This window comes from Vigna radiata, chromosome 11 (assembly GCF_000741045.1).
Source record: "Vigna radiata var. radiata cultivar VC1973A chromosome 11, Vradiata_ver6, whole genome shotgun sequence".
In the NCBI taxonomy this organism is placed as follows: domain Eukaryota; kingdom Viridiplantae; phylum Streptophyta; class Magnoliopsida; order Fabales; family Fabaceae; genus Vigna; species Vigna radiata.
The window spans coordinates 8,812,832-8,831,668 of record NC_028361.1 but is presented as its reverse complement, the minus strand read 5'-3'; the positions used below and the strand labels follow the sequence as shown (position 1 = coordinate 8,831,668).

Here is an 18,837-nt window from a genome sequence, read left to right as displayed (position 1 = left end):
ATCATCGTTCAGGCAGCGTTTGAGACTTCCTGATGTCAAAAGCTTTCATTTAAACCGATCAAGTTGTTGTTTTGAAACTGGTAAGCCAAACTTATTCGTTCTGCAGTGTTTTTACATTTTTTGTTGCATGAAGTATTGTTTCGCTTGCATGTGTTAATTCATTCCTTTTCTGAATATGTTTTTGGTCTCGGATGTTATGGTTGGTTTCCTTTCACCAATCAAAAGTTTGTAGAAATCCTTAAAAGTTGCTTGGGACGTAAGAGAATCATGGGAGTGTAGAAATTATCTGGATTTTGAGGTAAGGGAAACTTGTAATTTAATTATGATTCAATGTTATGAATGATTGCATGATGTCATGATGTTATGTTTGATGATTTGGTTGATATTGAAATGTTGCATGTTTGTTGTATGTATTGATGTTTAAGAAGGGGCATGAACTGGTAGGGATAAGGTCTAATCTTAATTCTGCAGTATTCTGCAGAATTCTGTAGTTGTCACCGAGAGGTCATTAGTGATCGTTCGGTCTGTTGTGTGTATTCGGTCTTAACTGAATTCCTCTTTGGTAGAACTTCAGTTAATGACCGATCGGTCTCGTATTATGTACATTAGGGTGTAACGTTCGGTCTTTACTGGTATGTTTGAAATTAAATATTTGTTCTAAGTATAGTTTCCTTCCTTTACTGAGTAGTCAACCTAGTCAAGATATTCCACTAAGTTAAGTACTCAACATTATGCTAGTCTTAATAGATGTTAGGTTGTTGTCGTGGTCGGCCTTATATATATATATATATATTAGTTGAGAGTGTTCGGTCTTGTACTGACACTCGATTTTGAGAGTGTTCCTTCTTGTACTAATACTCAGTCTTGAGAATGTTCCGTCTTGTATTGACACTCGGTCTTGAGAGTGTTCAGTCTTAGACTAGTACTCAGTCTTTTCAGTGTTCGATCTTTGACTAGTGCTCGATATCAATAGTGTTCGGTCTCAAAATGGCGCATGGTCTTAGTAGTGCTTGGTCTCGTACTAGCACTCGATTTCTTCATAGTATTCATTCTGCTACTAATATTTGGTGTAACAGTGTTTAGTCTTAATAAATGGTGTTCGACCTAGAGCATTAGTGCTCGGCCTAGGCTTTGTAGTGTTCGATTTAAGTTCTTAAGGGTTTGGTTAAATAAAGTGGTAGCTTGATAAATAACGTTCAGTCACGTTAGTTCTTAAGGGGTGTTATTCCGTTCGATTTTATTCATGTTTGTGACTCTTTTACACTGTTTCGGTTCATTTATATTGATGGCTATGTATGTTGGTATTTAAAGGTTTATATGAATTAAAGGCTCATGAATGTATTGTTATAATGATGAAGAGTCTGATTGTGAATGTAATTACATTATCCTCATAGAGAGAGTACATGATGATAATGTTTGTTGTGATTGATCGTATGAATGGTTGGAGTGTCCAATGTGGTTTATCCCGACACTCGAATGATCATCCATGCTCAAGTAGAGAGTGATGAATCATGTGGTGAGAATAGCAGGAGATCCTTGTTTGGTTGGATGATGAGGATTTTTATCCTGGTGTGGCAATTAAGGGTGTTCCAGCTACTTCACCACACCAGAGGTTTATAAGGATTTATGGGACTAACTTGGTGTGGCAGCTGAGAGTATTCCATTTACTTCACCACACCAGTGCACAAACCCCTGGAACTCGACATTACATATTAGTCTGGATGGTCAAATCACTTGGTCGGTCTATAATATTATGTGTTTGATCAGTGTATGAAGTGTATGATTGGTGATTATATGTCTACATTGTTTAGGGTATCACATGATTAGTTAAATTGTAAGTTTGTAAAATTACTTTGATTAATTAAATTACAGAAGCTTACCCTTATCTCCGTTTTGTCATGTCATTCTCGTCATTGCGATGATCATCCTGTGGATGTGAGCAAAAAGTAAAGACTATTTGTTGAAAGAAGCTCTGAAAGGGAAGAATCCTGAAGCTTAGTATATGACCACACGATCAGTATTTGGAAGTATTAATTAGTGTAATATCGTTCTGTTTATATAATTTTGTATAATCATTCGGTGTATAATTCCCTTTTAGTAATACCGATCAATTTAGACGTAATCTTAAAGCTTCATAGACTTGTAACTCTTGTAAAGTTTTAAAATGCACGAAACTTTAGAATTTTCTCATAACTCTGTTTGTAAACATATTAACTGTACTATCTTATTATTATATATTAACTCCTTATATAGTATTATATTATATTTATTTGGATGTCTTAAAAGGATGAATAAATTTTTCCCACAATTAAAAAAAACATTTTTACGTTAAGCGGTAACATAAAAGATACAATAAATATATAAATATATAAATATATAAATATATATATATATATATATATATATATATATATATAATTTTTTGGTAAAACAGTGGTTTATCTACTATCTTTATTCACTAAATCCTTTCTACTTGTATCCATCCAAATAAAACATCTATCAGTATTTCTCTTTTTTCTATATCTATATCATTCTTAATCCAGATAAAACAACATAATCTTAGGGAAGAGAACCTTTAGAATTACACACTTCATGAAATTCCCTCGTTACTACACATACAACCTTTTTAGACATAGAACCTGGGAATGTGAAAGAAACTACATTTGTACAAGATGTAGATACAATCTTTGGTGGAGAGGAAGTTGTCTAGGAAAAGAAAATATATGCAGGAGAAACTGTGTACATTATTACACAAGCAAGTTCCATGACGAGATGAATGACTGAACTGAACCTTTTTTTCCTTCTAACCTTACTGGGAGTTACAAAAAATTGTTTGAAACTATATAACAATATTTCATAATCAGATGAAATATATCCGAATATGAATACTTTGACAAAATACAGATCCTAACAGCTTAAAAACTTAAAATGAACTAAAAAAAGCAAAAAGGAAAAGGAAAAGAAGAATTTCCTTTTAATGTTTCACAGAAGAACCCAATTATAAAACAATGAGCCTACATCCCAGAGAAAAAAAATGGTACACTTGCATATTGCTAACAAATGATTTTGTATAGAACAGAAACGACTGAGTTAGTCATGATACATCTTGTTCCAGTTTTGGGACGATGGCAGATTTTAGCTCTAAGTGAGAAATACGAACAGCTCCAATAAGCCTCTCGGGCAACTCATCAGGAGTATTTGCCTGTCAATAACAATTGTCATGATTTAATGATACATACTAAAAGATATCAAGAACAAATAATCCATTGTCAAGCATTTGTTCAGAACACATGCACTAGCATAATAATAGTAATGCTACGATAAATAAAATAATTTCTCATTTAAAATCCAGCAATGAAACTGACCACGGCAAGAACATGATCCAATATTCCAATGCTCCCGGTTCAAAATACAAATCACAGAAAAATCTCTAAAACTTTTTAACCCACTCAAGATTATCATACCAAACTGGAATTCAAATAAAATGTAAAAACGTTGTTTGTTTCGGTACAGATACTTGATAGCAAATTCAGACCTAAACTTAAGCAGTTAAAATTAATAACAATGAACAAAGAAAACTATCATATCTTTATGTAATTCTGCTCCGTAGCATCAATATATGTAAATTGGTGGAGTGATGGACAATTGGCACAATACAACACCGGCCTCTCCCACATTCACACTTTTACTACTATGTTTGCTATCCATCTTGCCATCTGTGGTTAAAGATTTACAAATTTAAACTCAAATTACTTGGTCTGCATTACATTATTACTTGTGTGAAACTTTCTTTTAACCGAAAAATCAAATGCACTCAATTTCAGAATATACATACTATATTAAACAAACACAATAGTGGAAGCATAAAACCAGCACCTGGTTGGTTAGGGGCAGATCCCGGTTGACCATGAGATATCATGGTCATCCTCAAATTTTTTTAACTTATTTTAATTTTATACTTAAATGTTGAAATAGGTGATATTATTTGGTTGTACAGATTTTATAAAAGCCGATTTTGGATGTACCTAGCTTTAAGTTAAGGAACATAGGTTGTAGCCTTTCTCCGAGATATACTTGTACTCATCTTTTATACACATATACATCAGCTGAGTCAGTACTTTTGGCCATCTCTAAATTCAAGGTGATAGGGCTATCCTACTCTGTTAATAATTTTCTAGTGAAATACAGACACTCAACCGTCTCGCAGCTGTCTACCAAGCAACATACAACACAAGATTTGGTCTTGACAAGCGACAGCGTACCGTCCCAAACAAGCACTAGATTTGGTCTTGATAAAGAATCTTTGGGTGCTCCAACCTAGTGTGTGAGGGTTTGAACCCGTTCCCCCAACCTTGGTTCTCTGTTCCAACTTACTTGGAGTTAAATACGTTTGGTCACACGTTTTTTTAATACGGATGTTCGTTTTGTCTCCATTACAGTGTACATATCTTTGAGATGGTCTCTGTTGATTTTGTTCTCATTTTCTGGTACTCCTATTATTGCAACTATAAAACTCAACTGGAAAAATAACTTATCTTGGTCTGGTTCGATAGATTTGTGGTTTCTAAGTCATGGAAACCATAACCACTTAGGGAAGGAAGCTAATGCTATTTCCGCTGAAGATAAATCTTAATGGCAAAAGCTCGACTACCAACTGTTGTTTTATGGAAAATTAGCTGAACCCAATGTCTAAGAGATACTCAAATCCTTCAAGAGATGCACTCTTATTTTTGGAAGAAGGCCAAGATATCTTTGACGCAACCCAAAAAGTAGCCTCCCTCAAATAGACCAACCAAGATATGCTCTCACAGCAAATTTTATTTTTTGTGTGTACATAATTGTAAGATAAACAACATAGGTTGTAGCCTTCCTCTTTGAGTTATACTTGTATTCATCTTTATATATAATATAAAAAACTGAGATGATACCCTGGTTTTGCTCCATCCCTAAATTCAAGTCATAAAAAAATTATTTTGGCCACCCATTAGAGAAAATATTTTGCTGCATAGCTCTGCCTCTACAGGAGGTTTGAGATAACAGACTGTTACAAGGTGCAGACATTCGTTTCCCATTATTTATAAATATCTAACAATAATGTAAACTTGAAGGAAAATACAGATAAAACTTAACCCAAACGAAAGGTTTGGTTCAGAACTAGCTCAGCTTAATAGATTATTTATAATTCCTTGCAGTTGAAGGTTACTTAAAACAAATCGTTAAAACAGTAACACATTTTTTGTCATAGCAAGCTCCACAATCTGAAAATTAAATACCCACAACCTACCTAGGTGAAATCAACTAAAATAAAGTATTATTAATAAATGTTAAATGTTCCACACTAGATGCAACAAGAAAATTAGTCTAGCCCAATTGCTGCCACTTAAATCTCATGACTAACGCAACTGTACAAGAAAATTAGTTTAGATGTTAATTTCTGGTAATATCTAACGCACCTGTACAAGAAAAGCCATATCTACAACCAATGTTGTAATCACACCAATAACCAGCCCCAAAACTCCATTGGCAACAGTAGAGGAACCAATATCAACATCAATCTACAATTAGAGAGTGATTGGTTAAAAAATCATAGCAGAGAATTAAGATTCAAACATCATTCATCAGTGGGAAATTTTAATACAACAAGACAAACAAAAAATTTATAGAGCTTGAATCAAATTTTACTTCTAAATACTTGGGACCACGAATGTAGTTGCAATCAACTGCCTTTCCCAGCAAACAAGGAGTACTCCCAACACTCTGGCGTACAATCCATGAACCCTGCATTTTTAAGATGGAATATCAATAAGAAGTGTAACGAGAAAGTATGCTTGTTTCTCCTCTCCAGCCTTTACGGAAAGATGGTAGTTATAAATTACAAACAAAAGTGGCAAAGAAATAAAAAAAAATGTAAAAATATAAATGGAAAAAATCAAAGAATGTCATAAAACCAACAATAAGAGATTTGATCCTGTGGATTAAGCCAGGCCAAAAATGTATATACATCAACTTGGTAACAGTCAGCAACAAAGCTGCATACATCCACCTAACGCACATTTTTTTTAAGGACTGTACAATTATTCTTGGGAAAAGTGAACTTGGAAATATGATATTTCCATATTGGTACAAGTTTAAACAATTATATTTGGCTACCATTGATTTTGTTCTGTTTGAACTTTGACCCACACAAGGAGAGGCGACTATGTTCTTTCTTGTGGCATCTGAACAGAAGTTATCTTATAACCAACTATTTAGTTCGAACCCCACTGCTGTCCATCCATTTGAATTTTGAAAAGCCTAACAAAAATATTAAATGCTAGCAAACATGTTTTTTGTTTTACCCACAATTAGCACTCCCAGCCACAGAATTCCAAGCCTGGCCTCTTAAGAATATATATATATATATATATATATATATATATATATATATATATATATATATATATATATATATATATATATTATGTATGTATGTAGCCAGCCAATCCAAATAGCATAATGTAATCTATGTATCCAGCCTCGCCTAGTGGGATTAGGCTTTCGTTATTGTACACATTGTCTAGAACAAATTACATATGGTACATAGTTTAAGGTGTCTCTTGCAGCCACCACACTCACAAAAAACAAAAGATGTCCATACCCATATTTAGACATAACTACAAAAGAACGATACGGCTACAAATTATAAAATTAACAAGTAAAGGCAGCTCCGATCACAAGTAAATGGTTTCTAAACCAAATTTTCAAATAATATCAGTAAATAAAAATAGTTTTAAATAAGGTATAAACTGAATTTTAAAATACCAATAACAGAAAATAAAGTACCTTTAACAGCTTAAAAAATCTTAAAAACTATAAAACTAAACATTTAACCATGTTTAAAATTATAATTTGTCATTTCTAGTTTATATATACAATTGAGTTTAATATATTTAGCATATTTAATTTGGATAATATTCAGTAATGATTTTTCAATTGTGGTATGATTTAAAACAAATTACAATAGTGGTAGACTTCTTTAGTCAAGAAGTCGATCAACCCTCTCCTTCTCTCAAGAACACACAAAACAGAACAGAATAACATGTGTATTATTGATGTAAGTATGAACAATATCACCCCCTTGGGAGCACTCTCCCTCCACTCGAACCATCCAGTCTATACCAAAAGAATACAAAATGAATAATCCCCCCGTACGGAACACACACCCTATTTATAAAGTCTCCCTTCCCCTTTCCACTAACTAACTAACTGTCAAACATCTCTTCCCTCCTAACTTCTCTCTCATTTCCTTTTCCTTCTATCCTAAACCCATTGTATCCTATCACTTTATATCCTATCAATTAGCATCATATATTTTTCAATATAAAATGAATTGTTGTATCATATAAATGTCGTATCCTAAAGTTTTCAATATAAAATGAATAAGATACGTGTCGATATTTTTATAGTATCTATACATCATATGAAGGCCGTAAAAGTTCCCTAAATTATAATGACGAAAATTTTCAGTAAATACCTTAGGGACTGATGGTATAAGCTTAAACCTGCTGTTTCGAAACTCATCATCACCATCAACAAAGCGATGCAACAGGGATCCAGAAACTAACTCCTTTGTCACAAAATAAAAAACCATACTATAGTGTGTTGATGCAGGCACCTACAACCAACAGCAAACATTCATTTTCTTCTGACTCTAAACTTTTGAAGTTTAAAGTTGACCCAGTCATATGAACAGAAGAACTCACTTGAAGATTAATGACAATGGAGAAAAATCCTTTTTCTGAAGCTACCTACACAGAAACAAAAAGATTACGACCATAATCAGCAAAACCCTAAAAAAGGCATGCAACAACCTCCCAACATCGTAAATAAATAGTAAAAAGGAAAATCAAATTCCGTAAAGATATTCTCTTGATAACACTCCCATTTAAGTAAAGATGTTATCCTCCTTAGTTTGTGGTTCAGTTACAGGTTTGTGGGTTGGTTTTGGGCCTGTCTTCTTCTTCAGTAAGGTGTTTACCGAATAATTTAAGAGATGGAGGGGGGTGTGCGGGAGGGGGGGCCCTGCTCCGTCTTCATTTAACATTACTTACCTGAGTTTAAATTAACAGGTATGTAATGTTATTTTCAAACATCATCATGTCCCGTTTCAATTAACAGGGGTGTATTTTGTCCCAAATAAGATCGATATATGGTATAATAAGCACAGACCTTGAGAAAGCGTAACTTAATTTTCCCATAACTATAAACTCCATCAAATATCTAAGTAAGAAAAATCAATCATGTCACATGTTTACTTCACACGCCGGGGTAAAGTAACAAACCTACTCACAGCTGATTTAGTAGGAGACCTGTATGATGGAAAATAATCAAATTATTATGCTTCAATTATAACTTGGCTATTGTGCTTCAAACAAAGGGAACCTGGTATAGCTTTCAGTTGCTACACGATACTTATAATGACCTCCACCTAGAAGACAAAATGGATCTTTTGGGAGACAGTATTGTTAGTTTCTCATCCTATGCGAAGCAAAGATAAGATAGGGGATTCAGTAACTAAATGACTTCTGGACCTTTCGGACAGGAAGGCTTGAAGATCCTAAAAGTTCTACAACCATCACAGTGGCTTATTTTTGTTTCCTCTTTAGTTGAGTCTATCTTGTGATAGACCTATCATTTGTGTAATAGACTTTAGCCCTGTTTTCTGTAAGAAAATTCCCAGCTTCAACCACCTACCATTAATCTTCTTCAAGAAACAAAAGGTTAAATTACTCACTTGGGCTGCACAACCATGACGCCTAGCCACATGGTCCATCCTTTTTGAGTCCTTAAACCAATCTACAGCAACAAGATCCAGCATATGCTTGCCAGCAGGAACCTTCAAAGTTCACCACAAAGGAATATGAACACACAGACAATGATAAACTTTGTTCAGAAAGTGTAAAAGAGAAAGGAGAATGAATACCTTCGACTTGTCATAACAAAAATGCTTGCTTCTGACTCTAAAGTTATTTCCATCGGAAATTTTCCAGCAGTCCCGAGCATTATCCCGGTCATCCCGGCGCAAATTTCCCGAAAAGGAAGATAAGTCGATTTCATTTGCAGGCTCTTCTTCCAAAGCTTCATTTTAGGAAAACATCATGAAAAGATTTAATTGAGCTTCTGACAAACATGCATCATCATGGTGAATTGCTTCATGCACGAGTTTGTAATTGTAATACGGTTAAATTGAATAGGGTATTGCACGCAATTACCTGTTCTTTTCACATCATTCTCAAGACCAATTTGGTATGCCTGAAAAGTTTAATAGCAATATTAATGCTAAAATTTATGAAGCAAACCTCCAAAGTGTATATAGATAAGGCAAAAAGTAGATAAAACCTCTTGCTCAGATTCTGCTATTTGAAAATCTTCTTCATCATCAGAATATTCATCTATCAAGGCAGAGTTTCTGCTTGCAGAATTCATTTGATCAATAGAAGAAGGATTGACAGAAAAATCATTTGGCCTCTGATTCTTCTTTGAAGAAACAGATGTTGAGGACATGTTAACCATGACAGGAATTCTTGGATGAGCGTTTCTTTCATCTGATTGGGCAAACCATTCACGTAAACCTGCAGAAAGAGAAAAAATACAAGAATGTTGACACTAATTGCACAACAGGTTAAGAGATTCAAAATGGGGCCATCTCCACTCTAAACTTTCAATTATTAAATCGATAGAGAGAAAGGTAAATAAAAAAAAAAAAAAAACACCATGATGATAGAAGGGAGAGCATTATCAATCAGTACAAAATATGTAAACCGCATAAATGGAAATCAACTCACCAGCTACACTATTTAGCATTTGACGGACACAATACTGCTGAAAAGATGACAGGTAACCCACACCCCATCCCTTCAGATCAATCTGCATAAGATGCTGGACTTGTGTCCTCGGCCTTCCATTTCGAGGTTTTAAGGGGGAAATATTAAATCCTCCACCTGAAGAAATAAGATTTTAGACCTAAGAAATTTCGATGAAAATAACAGAAATATAGAGAAAACTTACATGAGACGCATAAATGACAAACAAAAAATAATTCTTTAATGATAACTAGTGAATAATAACAATAATGATAGATAAATGACATAAAATTATTTTTTTTATAAAGATCAATCATCACTTTAAGCTGACAGAAAACCTCAACTGATTAAAAGAGGGAAACCTCGATATGCTAAAAGTTCTAGAATTTCCATTTTATTCTCCAACTTGTTAATGCTGCCTTATCAAATATTATGATTCTATCCATTCTGTTGAAGGTACCGTAACAACTTACAAGAACAATATATTCTATTGAAATTAATAAATTTTAAAACACAGTTCAGCTGTCTTTTAGGATTTAAAAATAAAAAAATAAGTATTAATACTAAGGAAAAGAGCTAAAACAGAGATCCTCCTTAGCAGGAAATTGTAAATAATACAGGTTCAATAGAAAGAAAGAAAAGAAAAGGCATCAAAGCTTCCTGGTTTTAACCAAAATCCAGATTTTCACAAATCAGAATCAGCAAGGACCTTAAAATAAACTATTAGCAAAACACCAGAGAGATAATATGAATAAACTAATCCATAACAAATTGAGGACATCAAGACCCTTTGAAATATAGATGAATCCAACTCTTTTGAACTTTGAAGGATAGAGTCAGGTTTATAAGCAATTAAATCTTACTCTCAATATGTGCTCGAACACACCCTGGCTGTGGACTGCAGTTTTCATGCTCCCTAGAGCGAAATAAAACAACTGCAAGAAGAAACATCAACACAAACTTCCAAAAGTAATAAACATAAAGTTCCGTAAAGAGTTCTTTAGGAGCATTAATTGAGAAATAGTCAATAGTGGCCATCAAATGTGTTTGATAACATTAAGAGAAGTATTACATGTTTGAGTTCCCAATATAACTAACAATTATTTTTATTTCAAACTCTCTTATGTTTCCTTAATAAGTGTCATCATTAGCAAATCCTTTAAAGTATGAACAGTACCAAAAACTTACCATAACTTCCATCATCATTTCGGCGCCAATATCGTACATAACAAAGATCACGGGGCCACACAAACCTGCAATGATAAATACATAGCATTGACAGTCAATACAGTTAGCCAACTCACTTTGCAGATGAATAACCCTTTTTTAACTATTTATCGAGTCTCAATCATGCTTTCATATGTACAAAAAAAAAAATCAAATTTAAGCAGTGGGAGCCCTAAATAAAACAATTTATTCAGAAAACTTACAACACAATACAAGAAAAATCGGTTATTCAAAAAAGGACATTTTCACTCATCAGTGATTTATGTGAAATTATTTGATCAAGTTTAACAAATATAAACAACAAACAATTATAAATGACACAGAAAATAGATTTTCTATACATTGGGAACCAATCTAGCTGAAGTCGATGGTAAAGAACTGCTGTATGTCCATCCACCTCCTCAACTAAACTACCATGTAGGAAACTGCAATCCCATCTGCAGACATGCAAATAATAAGAAACAAACAAAATTTATCTGCAGAATTGTGGAAAACATGGAATATCTAAAAACAATTGTGTTTATAGTGAATATTTTAATTTAATTCAAGTCATACCTATAACATCATCTGAAGTGAACAAGATGATGTCCAGAACAGTGTCAGGTTTCCAAATGATTTTATAACCCAGTTTATGTTATCATACTCAAGACTCAGAGATGTCAAACATCTTAGAGCATCAATGGTTATCAACTACGAAAAAGATATTAGAAGTTCCAAACTAACTACCTGTCTTACCTTGCAACCAAAACTGAACAAATTTGCACCTCAGTTCACAATTTTCATCAAATAATTTTTTTTAATAAGACTATCAGTTCATCATCTATAATAACAAGTTAACAACCAAGTGTTAAACCACTTTGTTGGGTCAGCCATATGGATCATGTGCCATGTATTGACCTCTAAGAAAACCAAACTTCCAATTAATTCATTTAAAATTTTCAATGGTTTTTTTACCTATTCTTTTCTTTGGTTTCCTCTGCCATTCTAATGTAATGTTCAACCATTTGGTCCACCTTTCGCACCATGACCTCTGTTGGTCCTCAGCTCTTTCCCTCACAACCAAAAGCCATCTTAGGCAATATTCTATAATCTTCTATATAGGTATTACTCCAATATATTCCCAAAAACTTCCACTGATAATATATTTGTTAGTCCATTAAACTTATTCAGTTGAACATTCTAAATTCCCACTGATCAAAAATTGAACTAAAAAAAAAAAATCACGCTAGTCATAGGTAGAGGAAGAGCACAAAAAAATGTAAATAGTTTTCAACTCCAATAGTGTCGCATTATAACATAGCAATGCCTCATCCACCTCCTTGACCAGTATACCCTAGTATTTTTCTTAACACTGACAACTTTAACCCATTTAGCATCTAAGTTACTAAATTAGATAATCTTGCTTTCAGATTTCTTTACTGCTTTTTATAGGAAACTAGGGTGTAAAGGCATAACTAGCCTTAACAGGAAAGGCACTCCTAAGGTGCCAAGAATAGCTCACTCCTGCTGCATTCTTGCCTTAGAACCTTGGGCACAAGTTCTGGTTCTTTTAACTACAATGTCCAGGACATGATACAGTAAAGTCCAGTTGGGATTAATTTCTAGCTTATGGGAATTTTTTAATTGCAGAACCCACTATAAAGACTTTTCTAAGACAAGAATTTCAAACATTGTTAAGTTTATAGGGACAGATTAAATGAGAAAGCCTCGGAAAATTTTAGATGTTGAAGTTAATTTTAAATTAAAGAAAATTTTGATTTATTTACTCCTTGATTCATTTTATTTTCTTCCCCTACACATATATACATCATATATAGCTTTTGATATGTTTATACTGAATCCATCTAAAGTAGTATTAGAAGACATCACAACTTCTTGTCAAACCTAATTGCTCTCTCATACATCAGGATAATATTTCTCCAGAAACAACAATTAATAACAATCTGTCATCATGCATGACAGCAACTATTACACAGAAACACAAAAATTGGTGGTAATTTTACAGAAAACCTACTCAAACCGTGTCCCATCCATGCTCATCACAAGTTCAAAAATTTCTTCACAAGTCGCCTCCACAACACCTACTGCCTTCATAGCTCTACTGCAGCTCCTTGGCTACATGAAGCAAATGAAAATAATTGTTTCCCAAACAATTCCATGAATGTAGTATACCATTAAATTAAAGAAAGACAGGAAATAACATACAAGGTAATCAACTTCAACGAGTTCCTCAAAAATACGAAGTCCTGTGAATTTCAGAAAGAAAATCGTGTCAGTTCATGCAACTACTACTTATCCAATAATTTAACACTAGAATATTTAATCTTTTATGTAAACAAGATAAAAAATTGCTCTCATGAAATTATATGTAGCAAACCATCTTGACATTGTAAAAGACGCCAATGCTTTCTTGAGAATGCTTGGTTGTTGATATTCTGATTTGACAAATCAGAATCTATTTCCCGTGTCCAGTCAAAAACTGATTCAGGAGGGCCTGCATCTCAAGAAAGGAAAAATTTAAATATAGACTGGGGCAGACTAATTACAAACCCACCAAGCTGTAAGGATATAAAGCAGACCATTTCCAATTGTTGTCCTTCTTAACAAATTAGGATGAGTATCATCTTCATCCTCCTGAGCACTGAACCTGGTGATCCAAAAAATATATTAGATGTTATGAATGTATAGGATGATATGCACAAAAACATTGGTACCAGGCAATTATCTATACCGGTGTCATTTGCTAAGCAGTGAAACAAAAGTGGGTGAAAATAATAAATCATATTCCAGAATGTTTCAGTATGTTATTTCAGTAGACTCTCCAGAAAATTTGACATTGGACACAATTTGAAGGAAGACAAACATAATTTAACATATGAAACAACACCACAAACAGGTAAACTGAAAGCACTGTCATCTTCAACATACAGTATGAGGAAAAAAAGCAAAGCACAAAACTACTACTTACTGGCTTTCACGATCTGAGGAAGAAGCTGTCTTTCCATTGTCCATCCCAGATTTGTACTCAAAAGAAATATATTTGTTGCCATTTGATGGTTGAGCTCCCTGGTGCTGTATGTATCAAAGTTCAATAACATCAACTTACACAACTAAAAAGCATGTCCTTCTACGGTGGACTCACCAAGTTAAATTGCAATGTATCATTTTATCTTTGTATCAAGTAAGTATTTTTCATATTTCAAGTCAATGTACATCAGGGAGAGATAAACTTTAACAAAAAATTTAGGAACATGGATATCAATCCACAATTAATGAATGTTGTGCAACTTTTTGTAACAGACCTGATCAATAACATACTCTATTTTTTCCTTCCAAATTAGGGCCTCTTGGATGTTAAATGCTGCCATCTGCAGTGCAAACGAGACTTAGCAAATGCAAAATTATAATAATATCAGTACGAAAAGGCATATTGGCAATTATGGATAAAAGGGAACAAAAATATGCTGGATCTATGAATGAGGAAAATCCACTAACCATAATTCGATGGTTCTTTTCTTTCTTGTTGTAAACAGACAAAACATAAACCATCTGCACAAAAAGAAGTAAATAGTTGAGGGCAAATAGAGAGAACAAAACCATTGTCAATATTCTAACTACAAATACAACTGCCAAAAGTCACCATATGCTACTTTACACTATGGCTAAAAATAACCTGGTTATTGGTTACTGGTTTGTGCCTCAGGTGAACCCACATACCTCTCATTCTAGTGCACAAATCCGCTTGAAAGGTTTGATTTGAATCTGAACAACGGTGCTAAGGTATGTACAGGATTAATACAAAAAATGGGTTTAAATGTAAACTCAGGCAAATCCATGAGTTAACTTACAAGATTAACAACAATGGAGAGGATTATACGCAGCTCTTCCTTGATGATCAGGATATACATCTGATCAGGAGATTTCTCCTGTAGACAAGGAAAGAGATTGCAAAGTTTTTGCATCTTTTCCTCCCAACTTTAGAATTTTTTCTTCTTTTGTGGACACGTTGAAGAATGATACCCTATCCTCTTGCTTTAGAATTATTTTCTTGTAACAAATTCCTTAAGCTAAAAGGAAAATAAAAATATTAATATGTCTTGGACAATACAGGACCCAACCCAGGTTCCATGAGTATATTTAACAGTACATAAATGGGTGTTAATTTTTATGTGCATAAAAGTGCAAATTCCCAGCATTATTTGTCAAAACACTCTGAGACCCGTTTGTTTTTCCTTTGTTTCATTAAAAACCATTGGTATAGTTGAAAGATCCTTCCTTACATCACACACCATAAATTATTCCAGAACATCTCCTTGTTTCACGAATTTAGTTGTCCTCCATTCCATGTTCAATTCCAATAATCCAATTTAGTTGCCCTCCATTCCATATTCAATTCCAATAATCCGGATTAAAAAATTGACACATGCAAACCAAGCATGGTATAGATAGTGTCATCCGTTTAGTTGCCCTCCATTCCCATATTCAATTCCAATAATCCGGTTTAAAAAATTGTCACATGCAAACCAAGCATAGTATAGATCTAAAAAATTGACACATGCAAACCAAGCATAGTATAGATAGTGTGTCAAAGGATAATTTTAAGACCAGTAGGCTCACGCAGCAAGCAGAGGAACCAACAAATAAATAACAGTGCATGTGCTAGTGTCCATGTTTGATTAGAGAACTCACATGTCCATGATGAGTCTTCAAGCCTCTATCCTCCACTCTGCAGTTGCCGTCAATTAGCAGTGTTTTAATTGGGACCTACCAAAAGCATAAAATCAAGTTCATCTCAGTCAAGATTTTCAGCAGCATCCACTGTACAGCACACTGCCCTCCTCCCACAAAGTAAAAAATAAAGAACAAAAAACAAAAAAAGTTTAGGAAGCATAAAGAAATTGTAAAAGTAAAAAAGCAATCTCGCAAATTCTCTATCCTTTTCCATAGAATACCCCAAAAGGTAAATCCGGATAGTGGAAACTTCAACAAGCAAAACAAATTCAAGCAAAAAACAGAAAATAACAATCGGCTTAATCCTCCGAATCGCAAAAGAAACCAAAGAAGAGAAATTCCACACACATGAAAAAAGAAAAGCAATAGAACCACCTGATTATCCTGTGGTTTCCTCTTGTAATACGCTAACAGCCGCGACTCCAACACGAAGTACCTCATGTGAATGAACGATCTCCCTATCTTCCGCCGGCCGTACCGCACCATCCACCCTTCGTACACAACCTTCGACGACATCCTTTCCTCCAAAGAGAATTTCAAATTCCAAATTCAGAGAAAAAAAACTGACGCGGTTCGAGCCGGAAGCAGGAGACTGAGAATCTCTGCTTCGGCAAGATCAATTGCGAGCTCCTACACGGCCCGACGACCCATCACTGGCGCCGGAGATAGAGGATCGCGGACCGGGGAACTTCACTCAACTTTCGCAGAATAGGAAAGAAGTTATGATTCCGTACTCGAATTCCGCATTGGCACTAGTGGAGTTTACTCTCCACCGATTGCCAGAACCTTCCACCTCCTTCTTCGACTTGGTTGGACCGCGATCGGCAGTCGGCGTGGATGAGATCGGTGAAACGACGACGTACAGGGGAACTGTGTTGAGAGAGAAGAAAGAGAGAGAATTTGAAGAAGAGATTCTGTTGTATTCTAATTAGCGCAAGTGTGAGATCCCACGTAAGAAAAGGCTGTGACCGCGAGCAGCACTTGCCACGTGGCGTGTTTGAATTGGGCCGTGTGGGTTAAATGCGAGATGGCGCAGTGACGTTTTCTCCATTTTTGAACGAAGGTGGCGTCCTCTTCTAGTTCTTTCCTTCTAATAGTCTCCACCAGACCAGTTTAATGTTAATTAGAGAGTTAATTAGTATTACTGTTGGAAGAGGACATGATGAAAAGGGAAGTGGGTCCCACATGATTTTTTTGCATAAAGGAGATTACATATTTATCCCAGATGAAATGCAGTTGTAATTTTGTTTGTATTGGGGGTTATGGTCATTTTGTAGGTGAGGTTGGACACTAATTTACGCAGGTACAGTGATGAGATACAGTGTAGTGGGATTAGGAATTGGAATTAATTTGTGCCTCTCACTGTGTGAGTGTCGACAGCTAAGCGAGACATTATTGAAATCTAAAACCAAGAAAATTAGTTGTAATTAATTATTAATTATCTATTGTACATTACAAAAATATATATATTTTTTATTATGATTTATTTTGAGTTAAATATGTTTTTAGTTCTAGTGATTTTGGTTTTAGTTCATTTTCAAACTATGGTAGAGTTTAGTCTTTTAACTTTAGAAAATTTTGATTTTAGTTTTTTTACCAATTTTTTTTAACTTTATATAAGTTAAAGGACTAAAACCAAAATCAATCCAAAGTATAGGAACTAAAAACATATTTAACCCATTTATTTTTGCAGTGTTTAAGTTTGTCCAGAAAATTCTAATTATTTTTTTAAATCCTGTATTTACTCACGTGGTTGTAGTATTTTTACGCAATTATAGTATTTTAGTAAAATTGGTTTTATTGTAATTAGGAAAAATTTTACTCAGGTGACTGTGTTTGTATTAAATTTTAGTTGTGTAACTCATTAAACTTGGTATACTTTGAAGTAATATTTTTATTATATATTGTAATGTATTAAATTCTAAATAAAGAGTACAAGAGAAAAAAGTAATGTATAATAATAGTTAAAAGTTCGTATAATAAAAAGTAGTAGTCACTGTGTTTTTCTAATAACATGGTTTACTGACATCCATTATTATAAACAAAAATTATAATTTTAGAAAATATCATCTTACTTTATATTCTTAACAAGAATTTTTGTGATAGGGAAACAAATAATGCCAAAAATGTCTTTTCTTTATGTGTTTGAAAAAAATTATATTCACTTTATATGAGTGAGTGATAAGAATAAATAGATGTTGTCCCTTAAATTTTTTGGTTGATAAATTATAATTTTATTATTGTCACACTTGAAAATATTCTCATAATTTATCATGGGTTGTATAATTGATCATGAAACTATTTCTTGTTTTAATAATGAATAACTAAAATTGATAAAAATAATAGTAATGAGTAAAACTATTTTCTTTGTTCATTTTTGTTCCAGAAAACAGTCTATTTTTCCTTATCTTCAAATTATTTTTTCTCTGCCACAAAATTGATGCAGTTTAAAACAACATTGATGTGACTAATGATGTTTCATTTATGAAGATTCTAAAGTGGGCTTGGTAGGTTTTAAAGCTCTTGAAATTTAAAATTTAAAATTAACCTAAAAGGAGATGTTAAAGATGTAGAAGCAGCAAAAAGAGTTTTGTTTATACTAATTTGACAAACATGTGAACATGTGAAAAAAATAAAGGAAGTTTAAAGAAGAAAATTATGGCAATATTTCAATAACAACAGTTACCAAAAGTCATAATTGCAGCTGTTAGGTGCTTTTTTCAGTAAGTAGTTTTGGGGGTATGAAGCAGTGTTATCCTTCTATCATCAACCATAACCACCAGTACCAATTTATTTCAAACACCAAAACATATAGATGTCAAAATAAGTAATCCGGTCTGACTCATCACGGATTGATCATTTAATGATTCAACCCAATCTACTAGTTTATTAACAAACTAGAAAAATTTGAACCTGACTCGATCCACCACGGGTTGGTGGGTAAACGGATTGGCTCAGTGACCTACTTAATTACAATTTTTTTTAAATAAAAAAATAACAAAGTTTCTATAATTCAAATCTAAACAAATTTAATTCC

At 33.7% G+C, this 18,837-nt stretch overlaps 1 protein-coding gene across 3 annotated transcripts; it reads right to left on the bottom strand.

Moving 5' to 3' along the window:
- Positions 1-2,559: 2,559 nt before the first annotated feature.
- Positions 2,560-16,744, bottom strand: LOC106777619 (protein ENHANCED DISEASE RESISTANCE 2). 3 transcript variants are annotated; one of them, XM_014665274.2, is made up of 22 exons: positions 16,173-16,741; positions 15,759-15,833; positions 14,565-14,618; positions 14,372-14,437; positions 14,038-14,141; positions 13,649-13,716; positions 13,447-13,563; positions 13,275-13,315; positions 13,084-13,184; positions 11,411-11,506; positions 11,031-11,095; positions 10,706-10,777; positions 9,825-9,980; positions 9,379-9,611; positions 9,252-9,291; positions 8,963-9,117; positions 8,774-8,875; positions 7,743-7,787; positions 7,514-7,654; positions 5,683-5,778; positions 5,454-5,555; positions 2,560-3,202 (listed from the first exon to the last, which is right to left on the bottom strand). In XM_014665274.2, the coding sequence occupies exons 1-22, from the start codon at positions 16,314-16,316 to the stop codon at positions 3,095-3,097; spliced, it is 2,181 nt and encodes a 726-aa protein (XP_014520760.1). In that variant the 5' UTR covers positions 16,317-16,741; the 3' UTR covers positions 2,560-3,094. The 3 variants fall into 3 exon arrangements, with proteins under 3 accessions (XP_014520760.1, XP_014520761.1, XP_022631381.1); XM_014665275.2 differs by having other exon boundaries at positions 16,176-16,741; XM_022775660.1 differs by lacking the exons at positions 2,560-3,202; positions 5,454-5,555; positions 5,683-5,778; positions 7,514-7,654; positions 7,743-7,787 and adding an exon at positions 8,334-8,701 and having other exon boundaries at positions 16,173-16,744.
- Between the last annotated feature and the right edge of the window lie 2,093 nt (positions 16,745-18,837).